The 22,046-nt window shown below is 39.0% G+C and overlaps 1 protein-coding gene across 1 annotated transcript; it reads right to left on the reverse strand.

Annotated features, from left to right (window-relative positions):
• Positions 1-3,385: 3,385 nt before the first annotated feature.
• On the reverse strand, positions 3,386-22,044 carry nenf (neudesin neurotrophic factor). Its single transcript, XM_060830904.1, has 4 exons — positions 21,822-22,044; positions 16,561-16,621; positions 11,902-12,005; positions 3,386-4,165 (listed from the first exon to the last, which is right to left on the reverse strand). The coding sequence occupies exons 1-4, from the start codon at positions 21,981-21,983 to the stop codon at positions 3,989-3,991; spliced, it is 504 nt and encodes a 167-aa protein (XP_060686887.1). The 5' UTR covers positions 21,984-22,044; the 3' UTR covers positions 3,386-3,988.
• Positions 22,045-22,046: the final 2 nt, after the last annotated feature.

Consider the following 22,046-nt stretch of genomic DNA (forward strand, 5'->3'; position numbering starts at 1 on the left):
AGGAGCCTTACACATCCAAAGTTTTACCTGCACATCCACCAATACCATTTATTGTATCAGTTGCTCCCGATGTGGTCTCCTCTACATTGGGGAGACAAACGCTCTGCTAGGAGGCGTCCATAGGGAACATCTCCGGGACACCCACACCAATCAACCTCACTGTCCTGTGGCCCAACATTTCAATTCCCCCTCCCACTCTGCCGAGGACATGCAGGTCCTGGGCCTCCTCCACCACCGCTCACTCACTACCTGACACCTGGAGGAAGAATGCCTCATCTTCTGCCTCGGAACACTTCAAGCTCATGGCATCAATGTGGATTTCACCAGTTTCCTCATTTCCCCTTCCCCCATCTCACCCTAGCTCCAGCCTTCCAGCCCAGCACCGCCCTCATGACCTGTCCTACCTGCCCATCTTCCTTTCCACCTACCCACTCCACCCTCCTCTCTGACCTATCACCTCCATCCCCACCTCCATTCACCTATTGCGCTCTATGCTACTTTCTCCCCACCCCCCCATCTCATTTATCTCTCCACTCTACAGGCACGCTGCCTCTATTCCTGATGAACGGCTTTTGCATGAAACATCGATTTTCCTGCTCCTCGGATGCTGCCTGACCTGTGCTTTTCCAGCACCACTAATCTAGACTCTGTTTTCGAGCATCTGCAGTCCTTGTTTTTACCTTTCTCTCAGTAAGAGGCCCAGCACAGTTCTAGGGTAAACCATGTTGGGTCGAAGGCCTGTTTCCCCACTGTAGGAATTCTCTGATTCTACTTTTGTGACACTGCTGGTCACAGGCCTCCAGTCTGAAAAGCAAATCAATCATTCACCACCACTCTGTCTTCTACCTGTGAACCAGTTCTGCATAGTGAGTTCTCCTTCTATTCAGCAAGATATAAATTTTCACACCACCCATCTCAGGCTCACCAGTCTATAATTCCCTGGCTTTTCCTTACGACCTTCCTTAAACAATGGCACTACATTAGCCAACCTACAGTCTTCTGGCACCTCACCTGTGACTAATGATAAAAAAACTCAAAGGACCCAGCAATCTTTTCCCCAACTTCCCACAGAGTTCCCTCACTTCACCTTCAACAAAGCCTAAAGACAAACCAACAGAACACCCATAGGATTTCCAAAGTCAAGGTTCTTAGCAGAGACAGTAATGCAGAGACTCTACCAAACAGCTCTGTCAAGCATCCGTGGATGATACTTTTGTCATCACTAAACAAAACAAATTAGAAGAAACCTTCAAAACCATCAACAATACCCTTATTGGCATAAAATTCACTGAAGAGGAGGAAAAACAACAACAAACTGCCATTCCCAGATATCACAATAAAGCAAACAGCCAATGGGGAACTTCAAACCAGTGTCTACTGGAAAACAACACATACGGACCAAATATTGAACTACAGAAGCAATCACTCCAGCATCAGAACGTTATTTCAATGAGCCACCACATACTGCAGCACAGAGGAACTATGCAGAGTAGAGGAAAATCACCTACAGTGCATTCAAAAGAACGGGCACACAATGAATGCAGTCCACAGATTTCTCAGCAATAAACCCAAACAGACAAGATGCATCCAGAAATCCGAGCCACTCTCCCCTACAAAGGCATCTCAGAAATGACCGCCAGACTACTCCGACCCCTTGGCATCATGGTAGTCCACATACCTATCAACAGACTAAAGCAGCAGTTAATGAACTTGAAAGACCGTATACAGACAAGACAAATATCATTTACAAAATACCATGCAACTGTAACAAACACTACATTAAACAAACAGGCAGAAAACTAGCCACCAAGATACATGAACATCAACTAGCCACAAAACAACATACTCTCTCTCACTAGTATCCTTACATACAGATAAGGAAGGACACCATTTTGACTGGGACAACACATCCGTCCCAGAACAAGCCAAACAGAGACATGCACGAGAATTCCTAGAAGCCTGGCATTCCAACTAGAACTCTATAAACAAACACATTGACTTGGACCCCATTTACCTCCCCCCACCCCCCCACCGAGAAAAAGAGCAGCAAATGACATCACCAACCCAAAGAAACCCAAACATATAAATAGAAAGCAGGAATCATCAGCAGTGCTTTGTTTGGAGGCTCACTGAAGGTATTACCTAGTATGGTGATGAAACATCTGAAAAATGAACCTTCCAGCTCAGCGAGCAAACTTACATCCAGAAGCTCAACCTGAATTCAAGTCTTCTCAAAGCTTGCCAGTCCTAGGGAATACTTTTCAAGATATCACTATTTATGTCTTCAATCTCTATCTTTCATATCCCTCTCCACATTAAACACTGATGCAAAAGACTCATTTAGTATTTCCTGCAGTTCCACACATAGGCAGCTTTACTAATCTTTAAGGGGCCCTATTTGCTCTGGTTACCCTTTTGTCCTTAAACGTATTTGTAGTATCGCTTCAGATTCTCTATAACCCTTTTGCTAAAGCTGTCTGATGTCCCTTTTGCACCTTAATCTACCGAATCGGAAAATACCAATTTTACTGCTCTAAAAACACTGCTCCGGACTAGCTTGATACTTATGTTTTTATATTTCAAGTTTAGTCAAGAGTCAGAACCCAATAACAACAAATTAAAAACAAAACCCACTCTACCCACTATTGTAGAGATTTACAAAAGAAAACCAGTAAGGTTACACTTTAAAAAGGCACTTAACTGCTCCCTGCTGTGACCTCCCACTCTCCGGTTTCTTCAAGGTCAGCTTTGACTTTTGCTGTTTATTTTTCTTTGGAAAAACTGATGTCCAGAGATAATTGAAAACGGACAGCAAAAGGCAACTGTTGTGCAGGTAACTGCTGGGTCAGGCAGCAGTGTAAGTTTCTTTCACTGGTTGAATCACTGCCCTTTGTCTGTCTTCCTCCTTTTTAAAAAAAAAGTGTTGTTGTTTTGATCTTCACCCCCTCAGTTCCAAAATAATGCAACAGCTTATAAAGCAGTAATTACTGTTCTAAGAATTTGAGGAAAATCAGTTCCAACACTGAAAATACCTCAAAAATGGGCAGCTCTTACAATTTTTTTTTCTGGTCTTCCATCTTGGATTCCCCAGATTCTTTATGCCCTTAAGAACATTAAGCCTTTTAAAAAAAAAGGTACTTTTAATAATAAGTTGTATATAAAATAAGCTTTCACTACATTGTAGGCAATATTAAAAAGTGTAAAAATATTTTTATATGAACCACAAATCTTGAAAAAAGTCAACCACTTAGCTTATTAATTGAATTAAAATGACTCTTCAATAAATTTCAAAAAAGACTTCTCCACAGCTAACCGGTCAGACTCCCCAAAATGTCAACACAGTTCCTTGGTTGGAAAATAACACTCTTACAATGTAAAATAAACATCCTTTAATGCATAGTTTTATTAAGCTTCTAAATTTAGAATAAGAAAATACTTCAGCCATTCAAAACCTTGTTAAAAAAAGTCCATTTGGGAAAAACCCACAATTTTTTGTTCGGTTTGTGTTTTTTTTAATGTTAATGAAAATGAAAAATATCAATGCAGTATAAAATCTAAGAACGGTCATAAAGCTATAATAAAAATTTAAGTGAGTCGGATATCTCAGGAGCAGCTGCAAGATCTACACTACGCTTGTATTGTTAAAAAAGTCTCAATTTTTCAAAACACACCATTTATTAAACATCATACAAGAAAAACATAGAACTTAAATATACTGGTCTTATTTGATAGGAATTCCCTTCCTAGTTTTGAAAAGATATACAAACTCTAATAATGGACTGCCTATAAAATGGAAATCAATTTTCATACCACAGTTCAAGACTACAGTGCTTGATTTTTAAAGGGGTTACTGCCCAATACAAAAGTACACAGGGAACCATTTTTTCTTCTGTTATAATATAAAAAAACTTTATACAACATAGTGTTTGGACTACAGATACTAAATTAGTACAAAAAACATGAAAAAAATTATAATATTAAACAGGGATCAAAATTCATCTTTAATGCTAAAGTGGGGCTGATCTTCAGGTTTAAAATCTTTGTTGGGGCTGCCATCTTCATTAAGAATTCGACGCGCTGTATAGCCAACAATAGGATACTTGGCCTTGTATAAGTCATTGAATAAATCATCAAGGGAATTCAGTTCCTCTTCAGTGAGTCCAGTCTACAAAACAATAAAGAAGTAAAGAAAACATAGGTAATTGTAAAAGTTGTTTTACATTTGCTGTAAATCAAAAAGGTGTAGAACACAAATCAAACATATGACTTGGAGTTATACTGCTCCAGTCTGATTTTAAAAGATGATACTTTCTGGAAATATGTGCACAGAGATCCTATTTCAATTCTGCTGAATGGCTGACTTTAAGAGTTTTTCCCTCATTTGATGCGTGTTATACCGCAAGTCACAGAAATATGCTACTGGTAAAAAGAAACAGCTGTCCAAGTGGAAATGTATCTGTTGGGAAGAGAGTTTATAGAGAGGCTCTCTGATCAAAGCTACATTGAAATTGAAAAACTGTTAGAATAAATCTTTGGTCATAATTTCTTCTTCTTTCACTTCTTCCACACCGGACTGGAGCATGCACCCTGGACTGGTGCTTCAGAGCATTACTGAGGCAAAAAAAAATGTTGCTTTGTTGGTGTTATCTTTTGGGGAGATATGTTATATTCAAGTTCTAATTGCCTGCTATTGAAAGGTTAACATTTTGTAGGAAGTGCAAAGAGAGTTAATCAGGTCTTCAGGAAACTATTGTTTTGTAACCATCATCACACAAAAATAAAAACCAGAACTGACCTCCTTTTCATTTACTGTTACAAAGCTGATAATGTAAACTATCTTTTGGCTTTCACTGAACTTAGTGATGGCAATTTGAAAAAATGTGGCTCATTCAGTGCAAGCCACTGTGGGGCATAAAAGGGGTATTTAATAGGAGTAGCTGTTTGCCAATTTGATCTGAAGCAGAGGAGAGAAAAAGTTAGTAAACACAGCCCCAGCTTATTGAGCACAGGTAAGATTTTTATTCAGGTTCACAAAGGGAGCGGGGCAAACAAAGAACTGTAGGTGCTGGAAATCAAACAAATTGCTGGAAAAACTCAGTTCTGTCAGCATCTGTGGAGAGAAAACAGAATTAATGTTTCGGGTCCGATAACACTTCAGAGAGTTATCTCTGGAGTGAACGGCCTTGGTCAGCATTTATAGTTAAAAATACTAAAAAGCAGCATATATTCCCATTTATGCATAACCCAGTAGTCTTAAATATAGGTATTACAGTTGCTGAAATATTACTGGTGGGAAGTCAGAAGGTGTGTTTTATGATGGGATTATATGGAATAGTAATGGATACATTATTGCAGAAGCATTGGAAAAATGTAAAATACCTAAAACATCCGATAGTTATTTTTTTCTTAATTATATAATTTAAAATGAAGAATTTTTACATAAGATTAATCCAAGTTGTGAAAGATTATGAGTTTAAAGCACGAAATATCATCAATTCTGATCAAAGTATGAGACAATACATTTCTAACTTAAAAAAACCATATCCTTAGACTAAGATGTCACAGAAATATCAAGAATACCACAGCATTAGTGAGCAAGATGGACACATGCAATATAATTTGTGTGGAGGATTTTTTATATTAAGCAGTTTCTCGGATTCCATATTGATAATGCATGCCAACCTGAGACACACCAGATGGCTGTTTCCACTTTGGTATAACATTCTACGTCACGTCGTGTTATGTAGAGATTCACTTGATTACGGACTAGGCCAGGACACTCAAAATATTCTGAAGCAGGGCAGCCCAAACCATAAACTTTGCAATTTGTTCCGATAAGTGTCCAGTGAAAATTACCCAAAGTTAGCAAGGTGGACTACCAGGTTTTAAAAACAGACAAAAGTTTATTCACATTATACAATGAAACACAGAACAGAATAAAGAACCATACAGAACTCTGTCTATCCAAACTAGACTTAATTACACTGTTACAAATATACACAGCAGTCCCAATAAGCACGCTCTTGAGGGAGACAGACAAACAGCTCACTGTTGAACTTCCAACTAGTTCTGAACTGAACTGCTCAGCTAAAGAGTTGATCACTGCCATTGCTTTATACATATCACTCTAAAACATGACCACTTTGGCTTGAAGTCTCATTTGTTTACATATAAATAAAAAAGCCTCTCCATACCCTTTAATCTCTGTACCAAACCAGTCTAATTGGCACCAGGAACAGTGAATTACCCCTCTGGAAAAAACTAAGGATACAATATCCTTGAGAAAAGGGAACAGCTTTTAGAAAAAAAGGAACCTGCTTTGTGTCAATTTTCAAAGGTTTTGGGCTTCTGTTGAATGTTTGTTGCTTATATGAAGTATTTCTGTTTTCTCTCTGCCCTCTGTGCTTTTTCCATGCTGGATCTATCCACACACCTGCCCCCCCCGGGCCATTGCTCACTCTGGACTTTATTCCCTGGTGCATTTGTTTCTTCCTTGATGCTTTTTACTTAGGTTTTTATATTTTAAAAAAAAGTACTCATCTAGATGCTTAAGTGTTGCAAAAGTACATGCCTCCACCACCCTCTCAAACAAAGTGTTCTATTTATCTACCATCCTCTGGGTGAAAAAGAGATCCTCTCCACCATTTTCTCCTCACCTTTCCTCTGGTCTTAGATACATCTACATGAAGAGAATCTCACGATCTATGTTGCTCACTTGTGTATCTCAATTAGATCCCCTCTCAGTCTCCCCTGTTCCAAGGAAAACAAACCCAGCCTATCAATCTGTTTATAACAGAGCTTTCATCCCAGGCAACTTCCTAGTGAATATCTTCGGCACCCTCGGTGCAATTATGTCCTTCCGATAGTGTGGCAACCAGAACTGTAGGCCTAACCAATGTTTTGTAAAGTTGTAACAAGACTTCCTTGTTCCTACATTCTACACCCTGGTTAAAATAGGCAAGCATCCCATGTGCCTTTTCACCACCCTGTCTACACGTGCTGACGAAGATGCTAAAATGTCACAGAGGGGCCAGTTCCATACTTTGCTTCTCTTTCAGGACACACTGGGATTCAAGGGTTAAATATTCCCCTGCCAAAGGACTTACTGCAGTGTCAATCCAAAGGCCTGGGCCTGTACTCTTACAATTCAGACAGAACACTTCTGTGGGAGGAGGAGAGGGGGGGGGGGGGGGGGTGCAGTTTTCACACTTCTCTCACCACAGATACTGCCAAACCCACTAGACCTTTATTCCAGAATTTCAGCATTGTAGTCAGGGAATGATGCAAGATTAATCTGAAACCAAAATTGTTTCAAAATCATTGCCATTCGTCTCTGTACAGATGTCAGTGCATTAAACAATTGATCTATGAAAATGTTGCTGATAACAATTAAGTGATTAAAGCGGAATGTGTATTGAAAAATAGTTTCTGAAAGGAGGGAGGTCTTCAAGACCGGTTGCACTAAAATGCTTTAAAATTAATATTAAAAATACACAAAAGTAGTTACGTAGCAAGTTTGATCATGTTTCTGTCAAAGATGTTGTTCACTGGCTCAGTGGTTAGCAGTGTTGCCTCACAGCGCCAGGGACCTGGGTTCAATTCCAGCCTGTGTGGAGCTTGCACATTCTCCCCACATCTGTGTAGGTTTCCTCCCACAATCAAAGATGTGGAGATTAGGTGAATTGGTCATGCTAAATTGCCGGTAGTTTTCAGGGATGTGTAGATTAATTGCATTAGTCTGGGGTAAAATGTAGGGGAATAGGTCTGGGTGGGTTACTCTTCTGAGGGTTGGTGTGGACTCGTTGGGGCGAAAGGCCTTTTTCCACACTGTAGGGATTCTGTATTCTAACATCATAGAGCTCCATCCAGAGGTACAGCAGACAGTAGCAATAAGCAGGACTGTATACTGTATTAGCATTGAATTCCCAATTACAATGCCCCTAGTGATAGTAAAGGTCCTTGCATAAAAATTAAAAATACAGTAAAATAGGATGAAAAAGAGAACTACAGATGCTGGAGAATTGAAACAAAGAATAGCTTGAGAAATGCTGCCCCATTGCTCCACAGAGGCTGGCAACTTGAAACAATGGTCTGAGTCCCATATCCATAAGATATTCATCCCCTTTGGATGACACTAACCAACATCCCCCAGCCCCAAGACAGTGTGCAGGACCCCTCTTAACAGTGCTCAGCCTGCCTCGCCCACAACCATTCTGAGTCCCTAGCCTTTATCTGGTTAATACTGGAAGAGAACGTCAGTCCAAGAAGGGGGAAAACAGCACTGGTGAAACATTGTGCAGCATTGCAGGTAGAACTTGTAAACTGATATCACACAGTCCTAAGTCAATGAATTGAAGACAGACCTTAATTATCTTCCCATTCTGCACATCACCGAATTAAATGGAAAGTCAGGACTGGAAGATGAAGACCATTGATTTGTTTTGTAGATGCTGCCTGAACAGCTGAATCTTCAACACTTTTGTCTTTTAAGTAGTATTGAAATTTCAATCTTGGCATCCCCTCAAAAGTGTTTTCAGAACAATTTTGAAAGTAGTAAAGAACAGGTATCTGAAATATTTACATAGTGTGGCATTGCTAAGTTGATCCAATTGGCTAGTGTCATGTTTGAGCAGTGGAAAAATATTTATTTCAAAATTGGATTATGGGGAAAACTTTGCAAGTAAGCTGTGGAAAGAGATTAAAAATTTATTTGTAGGTTTGTCCATATGCTTATGAAATAGTTTGAGGCATTGTTCTCATGCACGTTGGTACTGAAATAAGCTGTGTTCTTACAGTATTTAAGAGCAGCATGAACTTCGTTAAAATGAATTCATGCTTGCTTTAAAAGAGATTATTGAAGAAAGTTGTATCTCACTGCACAAGTTTATAGCCAATATTTAAGTTACACTTTGTTAATAAGCATTTAAACAAAAAGCACAGACTCAATACAAAAAACACCAAGAACATAGGATAATACAATTCAGCCATAATTTACCCTCATATAGAGAAAATAAGCAACTTGCCCACAAACTGGAAACTTATTTCAGTTGAATTTTATGCACAAAGGTGATTGAGGTCACTTAAGCTGGAGTTTCCTGTCCCATTGAAAAAATGGAATGCTTTTTGAACCCATCAACATTTTCACTCTTGGCTTGACTATATTCAGTTTAAAATTAAGGCTTAATTAAAGTTGTAGTAATGTTCCTGAAAAGTGCAACTTAAAGCGAATCAGATTTTTCCATGACAACCAATGTAAAAGCCATAGGTTACTTGGGTCTTGGTCATCAGAAAAAAAAAAGTAAAAATCTATACCTTTTAAGCTGAAATACTTTACATCACGAAATCCCTGTATCAGTAAATTACATAACCTTTAAAATAAAGCAAATTTTAAAAATTGCCAACCGCTTTCAGTTTAAGGCCAATCTTTCTACTTACTGTCTCTTCCACTACTTAACCCTCCTGCTCACTAGACATCCCTGCTTTCCACCCTCACCCTCGTCACTCCTCTCTCCTGGGCCCTTGCCAAAAATGACAGCATTGGGGACAGGCAATGAGGAGCAGGAAGAGCAGCTTCAATCTACACAAGGTGAACTGCAAGCTGGAGGGGTACTGAGAGGGTCAGAATGCAAAAATAAAAGTCTGCGAGCTGGAGGATTTGCAGCTTACATATCAATTAGCATCACTATGGTGTATCCATGAAGCTGAAACAGCTACAGATGCAACCACCTTTAATACTCACTTGCTCCATCATTGTACATACTGCTACTATTGTTGATCAAAGTACACTGCAGTAACTCACCAAAGCTCTTTCAACAGCATCTTCCAAACTTGTGCCCTCTACCACTTGGATAGATAAGGGCAGTAGATACAAATGAACACCATCATCTGCCAAGTTCCATTCCAAGTAGTACTCTATCCTGACATGGAACTGTATCAATGTCCCTTCACATTCACAGAGTCAAATACTGGAACTCTCTAACAGTGATGTAGCTTCACTCAAAAGGTCTGCAATAGTTCAAGAAGGCAGTTCATCACCACCTACTTTCAGGCAAATGGGAATTGGAATTAAAATGCTGGTGTAGCCAGCAATACTCACATTCCATGAAGAAATATTAAAAGATTAGGAAAAGATTGTCAGGCAAAATCATAATGGAACAAAGGGCTGTCTTAAACAATAAATGGCTGAACCAACGTTTTCTTCACCTGAGTGTGCAGGGTAAAATATCAACATTTGCAGACAACGCAAGATTTGTAATATTATGAATTGTCATGAGGAATAGTGACAGACTTCAAAATGGCATAGACAGGCTGGGGGAACTGGGCAAAGATAATATCAAATGAGATTTTGTAGGAAAAACAAGTAGAGGCAATGTAAATTCAATAACGATTCTAAAGGCTGTGAAAGAATCTGTATATATTCAGAAATCATTGAAGATGGCAGAGAAAGTTGAGAAACTGACTAACATGGCAGATTGGATCTTGGGCTTATAAATAAGAGGTACAGATTACCAACGCAAGGAAGTCAACACGAACATTTCTCAGACTTTAGCTAGATCATCATGTTCAGTTCTGGATTCTGTATTTTAAGGTCGATGTGAAGGATTGAGGTGATACAGGAAAAATTTACAGGAATTGCTCCAGGGATGAGGGCCTTAAATCCTAATAAAAGACAAAGCTCAAGGATATTTGATTGAGGTACTGAAAAACATTGAGGGATCTAAAGTAGACAGAGAGGAACTATTTCCATTGGAAAGATTGAGAAGTAGGGGGCATTGATAAAGTGTGTTTGGCAAAGATACCAATTGCTAACATGAGGAAAATCTTTTATTTACAACAAGTGATTATGATCTAGGACACAGCCCTGAGACACTGTTGGAAACAGACTCGTTTATGGCTTTCAAATGAGAATACGATAAACACAGATAAGACGTGCAAGGGTGAAGGAAAGAATAGTAGGGAAGTGAATGAGCCTAGCTAACTGGCCTTTATGGTCTATTTATTCTGTGCTGTAAACAAACATTCTACACCAATGTCTAATAATTTTCTGTTTTAGCATCAGTGGTATTCTCTTCATCCATCCACTACTAGGTACTAAATATTTTAAGCATTGCTGCTTTGACAAACTGACAAGTGCTCACAAAATCGAAGTTGGGATTGATCAAGTCTAAACAAGCAGGATTGTTGAAAGGCCTTCAACCGAGGAACAGTGAAAGCAAGAACAAGAGTCAAGAACTAGTTATTATAGATAGACGGATTCCACAATTTGTTTTAGAGGTTTAAGAGTGATAATATTTCCTTGTTCTTTCCAGAAAGAGATTAAATATTTTGTGACATCAGATTCATTTGTAGGGGCAAATTTAAACTCCAAGTGGAATTTAATTCTAAGTGACTGCATTCACTTAGAGGCTTCAGAATCCGATTTGCTCCTTTTTTGTGAAATTACAGCTCTAAGAACTGGATAACAACAACAAAAAAAACGTCTTAATACTTGCATTCAAAATGGCATAAAAATATGACCTGATAAACTGCCTCCTTTACTCTGAGCCCCTAGCTGAACGTCTGAGAGGAAAGGTTCAGCATGAAGACATTTCATGTTTGTCAAGGAATCTGCACTCTACTCTTGGTTTATCTCAGCATTTATGCATCATAGAGCCTAAAATTACTCTCACTACCCCAAATTTATTTTAAATACTTTCTGTTCACAGATTCCCTATTAAATCTGAACATTTGTATTCTGTGCTTAAGTCCTTTTTATTAAAAAAAAACTTGTTTAACAATTTTCCTGGATTTTGCACATTCCAAATTCTCCTTGCCAAACAGCTGAACCAAATCCATCTTATCAAGATCAGATCGCCAGAATGATCAACAGAAAATTAATTCACCAATGTCAAAAAAGCTCACCGTGTCGTGTGTCAGGTCTCCAGGTTCCAAGGACATTTTTGCCACGGCTCGAGTGGAGTCTTTCCCCACCAGTACATTGTATGGGGCACCTTTTCCATAAAATTCTAGAGAAAAAGAATATGCACTTTCATTTACAAGGTTATTATTCTCTTCACAGGCTGGACAGGCTGTAAACTTAAAGTGGTACACACACCTTCCAAATGCAAGCCTCTCTCCTTCCGCCAAGTAACTTCCCATTGGAGTCTGGGCAGATGGAGATTGTTACAAGTACAGTCAATAATTCGGATACAAAGCCAAGAGGATGGTGGATAAATGTGCAATATTCTGTGAACTAAAATAAACGGTAAGGAAATACTCCGAAGATGGTAAAAATGATCAAAAATATGGCTAACTTTGAAACCCATAAAAGGAATTTGCATATGTTGAAGGAAGAAGTGTATTTGAGATGGAGAAAGCTAAGTGATCTGAAGTTGGAAAGATTTAACATTTCAGGTTCATGCAACATTAAAATCAGTTTTAAAATGGTTGCGACCATAAAAATCAAAATAAATAGTGAAGAGAATCTTAAGACAAGAGCTAGTGTAGACTAATGGGTAAGTTGTGATTGCACATTTCCCTTTCTTTTGTTTCAGTATGCTTCCTGCAGATTCCCTGGAATGCTGTCTCAACATTCTCAAAAAGGTTTCCACAGAACTATTCTCCCAGAAGTTCAGCTGGGGGCCGATGATAAAGGAGGCAGTAAAACAAAGGGTGACGAGGGGAAATTTATCAAAATGCAGGCTTAAATTTTACAATCTGGCTACTTCAGAGTAACTGAAACAAGTCATGACATGTACGAGATGATTATTATTTTTGCTGGTGAACGTTATTTAAATGTTATCCCTCCTTTGCACTATGCACTGGGCTTTGTGGATACAATACACTGCCATTAGGAAAAGCTCTTATTTTCAGTATATTAGAAAACATTTTACTGTAGACATCCAATCTGCCAGATTTATAGATACATCTACATACAATCAGCTTTCTGCACCTGAACACATTCCAACAAGGGATGGAAATATGGTACCAGCAAAATACAGGCCACCCAGTTTGCATTGAAATACAGAACAAAGATAAGAAGTTGTAGTTAAATCATGGAAAACAATGAGAAATACCAAGAGTATGCTGGCAAGCACAACAAAGACAAACATAGCAACAACATTTCTGTTCTTTTAAAATACTATGTGCAGCTGAGGAAAATGCGATCATGACTATTTAGAAAAACAGTAGGGGATCTTTTAATGTCAGTTGGAATGGGAACCAGATAAGTTGATGGTGCACAGATTACTGGAAGTGGTACTGAGAAAGCACGAGGTGGATTTCATTGACAAGATGAGCTGAAAAAGATTGTGTGTGGAGACAGGACAGGAAGTTGAAAAGATGAAACTGAAGGCCAAGGTGGGAGCCTTTAAGAAAACCTGGTTTGGTAGAACTGGGGAAGGAAAGTGTGCACCAGCTAACTAAATGGATTATCTCAAATTTTAGTGATAAAATAAAACTCCATGAGGCCTTCACAATTATTGCAGTCAAGGAAATTTAGCAGTAGAGACCATCATAGAATCCCTACAGTGTGGAAATAGGCCCTTCGGCCCAATAAGTACACACCAAATCTCCGAAGAATAATCCATCCAGACCCATTAACCTCTAACTACTAATGAACCTAACCTACACATCCCTAAACACTATGGGAAATTTAGCATGACCAATCCACCTAACCTGCACATCTTTGGATCGTGGGAGGAAACCACAGCACCAGAAGGAAATCCACACAGATACAGGTCTATATGAGTTTTCACAGTCGTCCAAGGCTGAAATCGAACCTGGGTCGCTGGTGCTGTGAGGCAGCAGTGCCATCCACTGAGCCACTGTACCACCCAAACATGGCTTTCCAGGATGGAGCAGTGCCAGCAGAAGAGTGCAAGGCCATAGTTCTTAGCATAGAGGCCACCAATCTGACAATAAATCTGTCATACCAGTCGAGAGTCAGATGCATTCTAGTCAGTGGAGCTTTAGGAAGAGAAGCTAGGGTCATTGCAAGTGAAAATTGCCACTGTGGAAGAGAGTACGAATTCTACTGGGCACAGGGATACAAAAGGCAAAGTTGCAACATCTGCAGAGGTAGTGTAACTACAAGCCTTTCATAAAGCAATTTCCTGAATGGATAAACCTGGGAGGACACTATTCACGGTTAACTGTGTAGATTTTTACTTCAAATTTACTAGGCTGGTGAAACAAAAGCATCTAGTTTAATTGCTTTGGAAAATAAAATTGACAGTTAGAAATGTCTCAAGATGTTAATTAAAGAGCTGCGCTAAGACTCAGGATCTCTATCACACAACAATTTATGAGTCACTAGGAAACTTCGATCAAAGTTTTCTGTTGGCCAAGAGCAAACACCCTCAAAACATTATGAAAATAGCCTAGTCCCTAACTTTTCCTTACTTTAAAAAGCAAGTACCAGATGTTGTGTTCATTCTGGATGCTACTCAATTGGTTAAACTATCAGTCTTGAAGCAAAACACTTTATTCATACAACAAAAGAACGGAGAAATTGGAATAACTTTACTCCATTGGAAAACTTTACATAATAATAGATTTAACTACTAAACAGCAACTGTTCCAATATAGTAGCATTCCATAAACACATCCTTAGCAAAGGCAAACTTAAAAAAATAGATTGTCCAACAGGCAATGCTCTAGTACAGGAGGACACACATCAAAAGAAAACAGGAGCAAGGGAGCAAGAAGCAGGTAAGACGTACCTAGGCTTCCAAACCCAACTTCAAGACCCCAGTAACAACTGCTACTGAAAAACAAACCAAAAATCCTGGCTCTGGAGAAACTTGACCCCACCCATTCATGCTGTTTCTATTGTTCTGAATTTAGAAAAAAAAAGGCCTTGTTGTTTACTTTATTGGATTCAAATGGACAGCTTTACACCTCTGCCTTAAATCAACTCGTCAAAAGAAAACAGGATAAAATGCACCTCTCGCAGCCATAGCATCGTCACACAATCTGTAACTAAGGAGTACCTTGGGATTTAGTGCTGCACCCTCAACTACTTATCAATCTACATCAATGATTTGGATGAGAGGATCAAATGTATGGCGGTTAAGTTTGTTGATAACCAAGCTGGGTACAAAAGTAAGTTATCCAAAAGGAGGTAGAGAGTTTGCAAACAAATATAGATAAATTACATGTGTGTCCAAAGAATTGGAAGGAAGGAAGGAGTATACCACAGGTAAATGTGAATTTGTCCATTTTGACAGGAACAATGGAAAAGCAGAATACTATTTAAATAGAAACAGACAGACAGTCTGAGAGACTTGGTGGTACAGAGGAATCTTACTGTCTTGGCTTATGAATCACATCTATATATGTAGCAAATGATTAGGAAAACAAATAGACTGCTGTCATTAATCTCAGTGGGAACAAAAAAAAGTGAAGATGTTTTCCTGCAGCTGTATAGAATATTGATGAGATCACAATTGAATTACTGTGGACAGTTGATCTCCCTATTTGAAAGATATAACATCTTTAGAAGCAGTTCACAGAGGGTTCACTTTACTCATTTCTGCGATGAAGAGTTTATTTTAATGAGCAGATTAGACTTATATTCATTAGATCTTAGAAAATGGAGAGGTGATCTTATTGAAATACACAAGGTCTTCGAGGAGCCTGATGAAGGTGGACAAGGAGGAATTCTTGTGAATAACTAAAAATAAGAAACTAATTTTAAGAAGAAGATGGGTGTTCTGTGATTTTTAATTATAACTTGAAGTAGTTAAAACTCTCTTTGCTCAAAGTTTATTGAAAAGGAACAAGCGTTTGGAAAGGCCTTGGACATAAGGATGCCAGTTAGATGGAGATTAAACTAAGACAGAATATACTCAAAGTAAAAGTTCACTAATGATGAGAATCCAAAAGTCACTCAGGAAGGGCACTGCAAAAGATCAACATTTTTTCTCATCACTGTTGACTCAGTTTTTCAAAACAGCAGAGATCTTGGAGATGATTTTATAAACATTTAAGTGACTCTTGGAAAGGCACATGGAAGTTAGTACAATGAAGGGTACGCAGGTTAGCCTGATCTTAGAGTAGGATTAAAGGCCGGCACAACATCAAGGGCCGAAGAAGGGCCTGTACTGTGCTGCACTGTTCTATGTTCAACGTAAGTGAACCTTTTAAGGCAAAAGTGAGGTGATTTTTTTCTCCCTAAGCATTGTTAGAGTGAAATTGTTTTCCCTAGAAAATAGTGGAGAACTGGGTTTTTAAACAGTTATTCAAAACAGAGTGAATTGAATTTTAGATAGACAAGTCAGTCAAGGACCTCAGGAAAGTAGAGCTGAAACCACAGCCATAATCTTATTGAACAGTGAGCTGGATCAAAGGGCTAAATAGGTCATTCCTACTCCTAAGATCTATTTCACAAAAAAAAGAAAATGACAGACTATTTTAATCAAAAGTAAAGTGTATTTTATTAAACCCATAATAACATGGGTAATTATAAACATTAGATATAAAAAATTACCTTTACAGCTTTACCATCAGCTAACAGTTTAACAAATGTCAGCACCCATATAGAACTAAGAGGAGGCCATGACATAAAATAATGTTTACCTTTCCCTGAAGTCACATCAAACACGACTCCCTTAATTGCCATGTAGATAGGTTGATCTTTCTAAGGAGTGTAAAAGAATGAATTAACACCATATTAAACATTCCCTGAATGGATTATTCTTTTAAAACTTATCACAGGACACTGGTAATAATGCATTGTTAGCAACTATTGTTCATCCATAGCAGTTTACTGCATGGCAGAAACTTCTGGAATCAAAGTCAAGGTGGAGGGAGATGCACATTTCTGTTAGGAAAGGGGTTCAATGATTCTGTGACAGAATAAACAATCACAGTTCCAAATTAGGATGGTATTTGGGTTGGAGGGAGACTTGATGATGTTGTTCTGCTATCTGCTGCCTGTGTCATTCTAGGTGGTAGAGGTCATGAATTTGGGAGGTACTGTGAAGGAGCCTTGGCATGATTCTGCACTATATCTTGTAGATGGCATGCACTGCTGCCACTGTGTGCCTTTGGTGGAGGGAGTGACTACTTAAGCTGATTTAGTACCAAATCGAGCAAACTGCAGTCTTGGTATCAAGCTGCTTGAATGCTATGGCTTAGAGTGTAGCCAATCAAGTGACAAGTATTCCATTGCACTAACTTGTACTTTTAGATGACAAATGGCTTTATGTGCAAATGACTTACTAACACAACAACATACAGCAACTGGTCTACTCTGCATCAGTAGTGATCTCCAGGACTTTGAAGATGGGATATTATGTATGGAAGAGCGGATGAATGTCAACGGTAGATTATTTGACTCTCTATTGTTGGAGATTACCAGTCTACACCTGAATGCTGTCGCAGTTATACTGCACATGGCCATAAACTGCTTCAATAACTTAAGAGTCATAAATGAAACTGAAGACCATGCAATCAAAGAAAATCTTCAATTCTGACCTCATGATGGACAGAATGGCAATAAGTACTTATGGAGCAGAAGAGTTCAGCACCACAACCAGGATATAGTTGAGGATTCTCTTTTGGTGCTGGAGAAGATGAAAATGGTTGCACGAGAGGACTGCCTAGAGCCACTCCTGCAGTGATATGTTGAGACCAGGATGATTGGTTCCCCTAATGCTAGAGATTCACCCCTCACTGATTTCCATTAGCTTTGAGTTTGCTACATTCCTCAATGCCATATTCAGACAAATGCTGCCTTGAAGTCAAGAACAGTCACTTATACGTTACTTTCAGAGTACAGTTCTTTTGGTCATGTTTGGACCAAGGCTGTAATGAGATTGGGAACTGAGTGTCATTAAGAAACCAGACATGAACATTGATGAGCAAATTATTGCTGAGTAAGTGATAGAACTATCAGCAGCAACTTCCACTATAATGATAATGATAGCAGAAAGACTGATAGGTCTGCAATTAGTTCTGGAGAGTAATTTTACATATTGTCAGATAGGTGTCAATGTTGTAATTCTATTGAAACAAGTACATTGCAACACAAGTCATCAGCACTATAGCCAGAATATTTGCTTTTGCCGTATCCAGTTTGGTCAACTGTTTCTTGTATCAGAAACTCATCTGAAATGACTAAACACTGGCAATTATGATGATAGGGTCAAAAGAAGTAGGTACAGATGGGTCATTTGCTGGCCACTTCTGGTGACCTGGCACACAAACATTTTCTTTCGAGAAGCAAAATTGGGAAATATTATTTAAACACAAAGTTAAACTAGGAGTAAAACATAACCGAACACAGGCTTCTAAAAATGAATCCAAGACATGCAGGCCTAGGACATCTCTACAAGCATACTTCAGTGTCCCATTCCACAATATTGTTCACCTTTGCTATAAGCTCTATCTACTGGTATAACTCTTATCTGTACTTCTGTAACTTGAAAATGTGACTATTTCAGTACTCTACTGGGAGGGCTTCCACTCTCCACTGAAACATTAATGTGTCTAAACCTCTGCTGAGCATGTCCTATTCCATCTGCCCATCACCCCTTTCCTCACTCATCTATGCTGGCTCCAAGGATTTTAACATCTCAACCCACCTCAAAATTCTGCTTTTCTGTTCATGCTTCCTTTCATTTCATACTTAGCAATGTGGCTTCAGCCAGTGAGGCCCAACTTAGATTCTCATACGTTCTCTGGTCTCTTTTCTGACTGATTTTTTAAAAAATCACATCGTCTAGCTCCCACTTTGCATTCACCTTCCTTGCATTGCTAATAGAACACTTTGGGGTTTTAAAAGCTTTACTACACAGCAGCGGTGCACAAACATGGCCATAAACTCATTATCTCAGTTCTCTTTGCGCAAGAGAACTTGGGCAGCACGGTGGCACAGTGGTTAGCACTGCTGCCTCACAGCGCCAGAGACCCGGGTTCAATTCCCACCTCAGGCAACTGACTGTGTGGAGTTTGCACATTCTCCCAGTGTCTGCGTGGATTTCTTCCGGGTGTTCCGGTTTCCTCCCACAGTCCAAATGTGTGTTCAGGTGAATTAGCCATGCTAAATTGCCTGTAGTGTTAGGTGAAGGGGTAAATGTACGGGTGGGTTGTGAGTCGATGTGGACTTATGGAGCCGAAGAGCCTGTTTCCACACTATAAGTAATCTTAATGCAGTCATGGGAGGTTCAATACCCCAAGCAAATGTTTCTCTGTAAGAGCTAGGAATGCTTTTCTACGATAAATCAAAACAAAAATAAACACCCAATCCTGAAGAGTGCAAGTTGTATGTGGAATCACAATGTGAGAGAAGATATAAATAAGATTGCAGCATTTTTTTGGACTGCATAGTAAGGAAATGCATCAGTGTCAAATCCAAAAAGTTTTGAAATAGGAATCACTATAGTAAATGGAGGGAAAAAACACAGACTGATCATAGTCTACAAAATATGGAATGAACTGGTCAGAATTAATAGAAAGAAGAACCTGGCACATCCCAGCAACAAAATGTACATCTATTCACAAGCTATAAACAGCTGTTTCCAACACAATGCATTAATGTTTCCCCCTAAAGACAATCCCATAATGGAACAAAATTACAAAAGAAACGCATCACATACTCATTATTTAAAGTCTTTCAAATCATAGAATAAAATGGTAAGGAAGAGACCCCCTGGCCCATCAAGTCTTTACCAGAGCTACACTACTAGGCCCAAAGCCTTTTAAAAGAGGCTTGGATGAACACTTGGAGTGTCTGACATTCAAGGCAATTCAAGTGCTCATCCAAGTATTTTTTAAATATTCTTTGTTTCCCATCTAACTATCCTCCCAGGGAATGCATTCCAGAACCCCCATCACTCTGGATGAAGCTTTTCTTTCAAGTCTGTTCTAAATCTGCTCCCGTTTATTTTAAGAAAAAAAAGAGTGCTTGCTTGTTATTGATGCTTCGACTAAGGCAAACAGCAGCCTTCTATCCACCCTTGCCCATGCCAATCATAATTTAATACATCTCAATCATGCCCTCTTCCAACCTTCTCTGCTCCAAAGAAAATACCAGAGTCTCTCTTCATAGTTAAGTGCTCCATCCTTGGTGAGCCTCCTTTGCACCCGTTACAACATAGTCACATCAACCCTATAGTGCAGTGACCAGAATTACAGACAATACTCCAGTTGTGGCCTAACTAGAGTTCTACACAGCTCCAACATGACCTCACTGCTCTCATAATCTATGTCATGACTGAAAAGTTAAAAATGACAACTCCAGGTTACAGTCCAACAAATTTATTCTAAAGTACAATTTTTTAAGAGTGCTGCCCCTTCGTCACATAGCTACCTGGTGAAGGAGCAGAGCTCCGAAAGCTTGTACTTGCAAATAAACCTGTTGGACTGTAACCTGGTGTTGTATCACTTTTAAACTTTGCCCACCCCAGTCCAAAAGGTACCTCCACATCATGACTGTGAGGCAAGCTTTCTTAACTATCCTAGTAACGTGTTCTGCTACCTTCAGAGATGTGCAGACAAGCACTACAAATTCCTTCTTGTTCCTCTGAGCTTCCTAGTATCCTGATATTCACTGGGTGCTCCCTGTCTTTCTCCTACTTCCAAAGTGCATCACCTTATCAGTGTTAAATTCCATCAGCCCAATTGATTTATAGTTTTCTGAAACTTAAAATTTTCTTCCTCACCGTGAATGGCCAATGTTCATATCATTGTAAACTTATTAAAACCACCTCCTTCCCAACATCCCCCAATCTCCAAAACTCCCACAGCTAGATTGTGCCTGGTTTATATGAGCAAAACCCATATAAAATAACAAGATGAATATTGTGAACGTGGACACAACTATAACTGAAACTGGGGAAAATGATTTTGCTAAGATAATTGACAAATAAATAATACACACCATGATGAATTAATCAACGAATTAGCTTCATTAAGAAAGGAGAAAGTTGTGTATAAAGATTTAAAATTTGGTGGCTGGACATAAGTGACAGTTGTACTTATTTGTATTTCAATTTTAAAAAGTTAGCTTTGTTTATTATTGTAGGCCTACAAAAAGAACAATTACTGTGGTAACAGTTTGTTGCTATCTGCAGTGCAGTTTATGTTCATTATAAATTGATAATGAACTATTAATTGAGAAATATTTGGAGTGGGTACAAACCATAGAAAGTTAAAAATCACAACAGGCTATCACCAGCTTTTGGAGCACTGCTCCTTAATCAGGAGGGTGTGTCCATTGCTGTCATTTGTATGTCCATAAACACCTAATGAAGGAGAAATGTTCCAAAAGCTAGTACTTAAACATAGAACATTACAGGTCCTTTGGTTTCACAGGTTGGCGCAACAATCTGAAGCCCACCTATCCTACACTATTCTATTCTTGTCCATATGCACGTTCAATGACCATGTAAATACCCTTAAAGTTGACGAGTCTACTACTGTTGCAGGCAGTTCGTTCCACACTCCTACTACTCCGAGTAAAGAAAATACCTCTGACATCTGTCCTATATCTAATACTCTTCAATTTAAAACTATGTTACCGCATGCTAGCCATTACCACCAGAGAAAATTGGTTCTCACTGTCCAACCCCCTAATAGGTCTCAATTAAGTCATCTCTCAAACTTCTTCTAATGAAAACAGCCTCAGCTTGGGCTTTGTGTGATTTTTAACTTTGTCCACCCCAGTCCAACACCGGCTCCTCCAAATCATAAAAAGTTACCACTTGCAAAGTAATGGAATGACACAGCAATTCATCAGGGACCTTGCAAAACATTACTAAAACCTCTCAACAAATACCGATTTAAAGCAGAAAGAATGTTCGTTAAATAGTTCACTAACGAGGTATTTTATTCACCTCTTCTCCATTGTATTTGGCCAATTCAGTGTCGGTAAACAGGCGGACAGCTGTCTGCGGAGGTGAACCTTTCAATTTGACTTTTTCTCCAAACAGCACATTTAAAGCGAGCAGACTAATGAGAACAACACAGGCACAGCGTCTAACTGCAGGAAACGACATACTCTCGCCTCTCACAAACTTCCTCACACTGTCAACACAGGAAACAACTTCAACACACAGACA

This window comes from Hemiscyllium ocellatum, chromosome 10, assembly GCF_020745735.1.
Source record: "Hemiscyllium ocellatum isolate sHemOce1 chromosome 10, sHemOce1.pat.X.cur, whole genome shotgun sequence".
Taxonomy (NCBI): Eukaryota; Metazoa; Chordata; class Chondrichthyes; order Orectolobiformes; family Hemiscylliidae; genus Hemiscyllium; species Hemiscyllium ocellatum.

Coding starts and splice junctions, on each gene's coding strand:
- nenf (XM_060830904.1), bottom strand. CDS start 21,983: ATGTCGTTTCCTGCAGTTAGACGCTGTGCCTGTGTTGTTCTCATTAGT. Junction 16,622..21,821: donor CCAAATACAATGGAGAAGAG/GTGAATAAAATA, acceptor TACACTCCTTAG/AAAGATCAACCTATCTACAT. Junction 12,006..16,560: donor TGATGTGACTTCAGGGAAAG/GTAAACATTATT, acceptor CTTTTTCTCTAG/AATTTTATGGAAAAGGTGCC.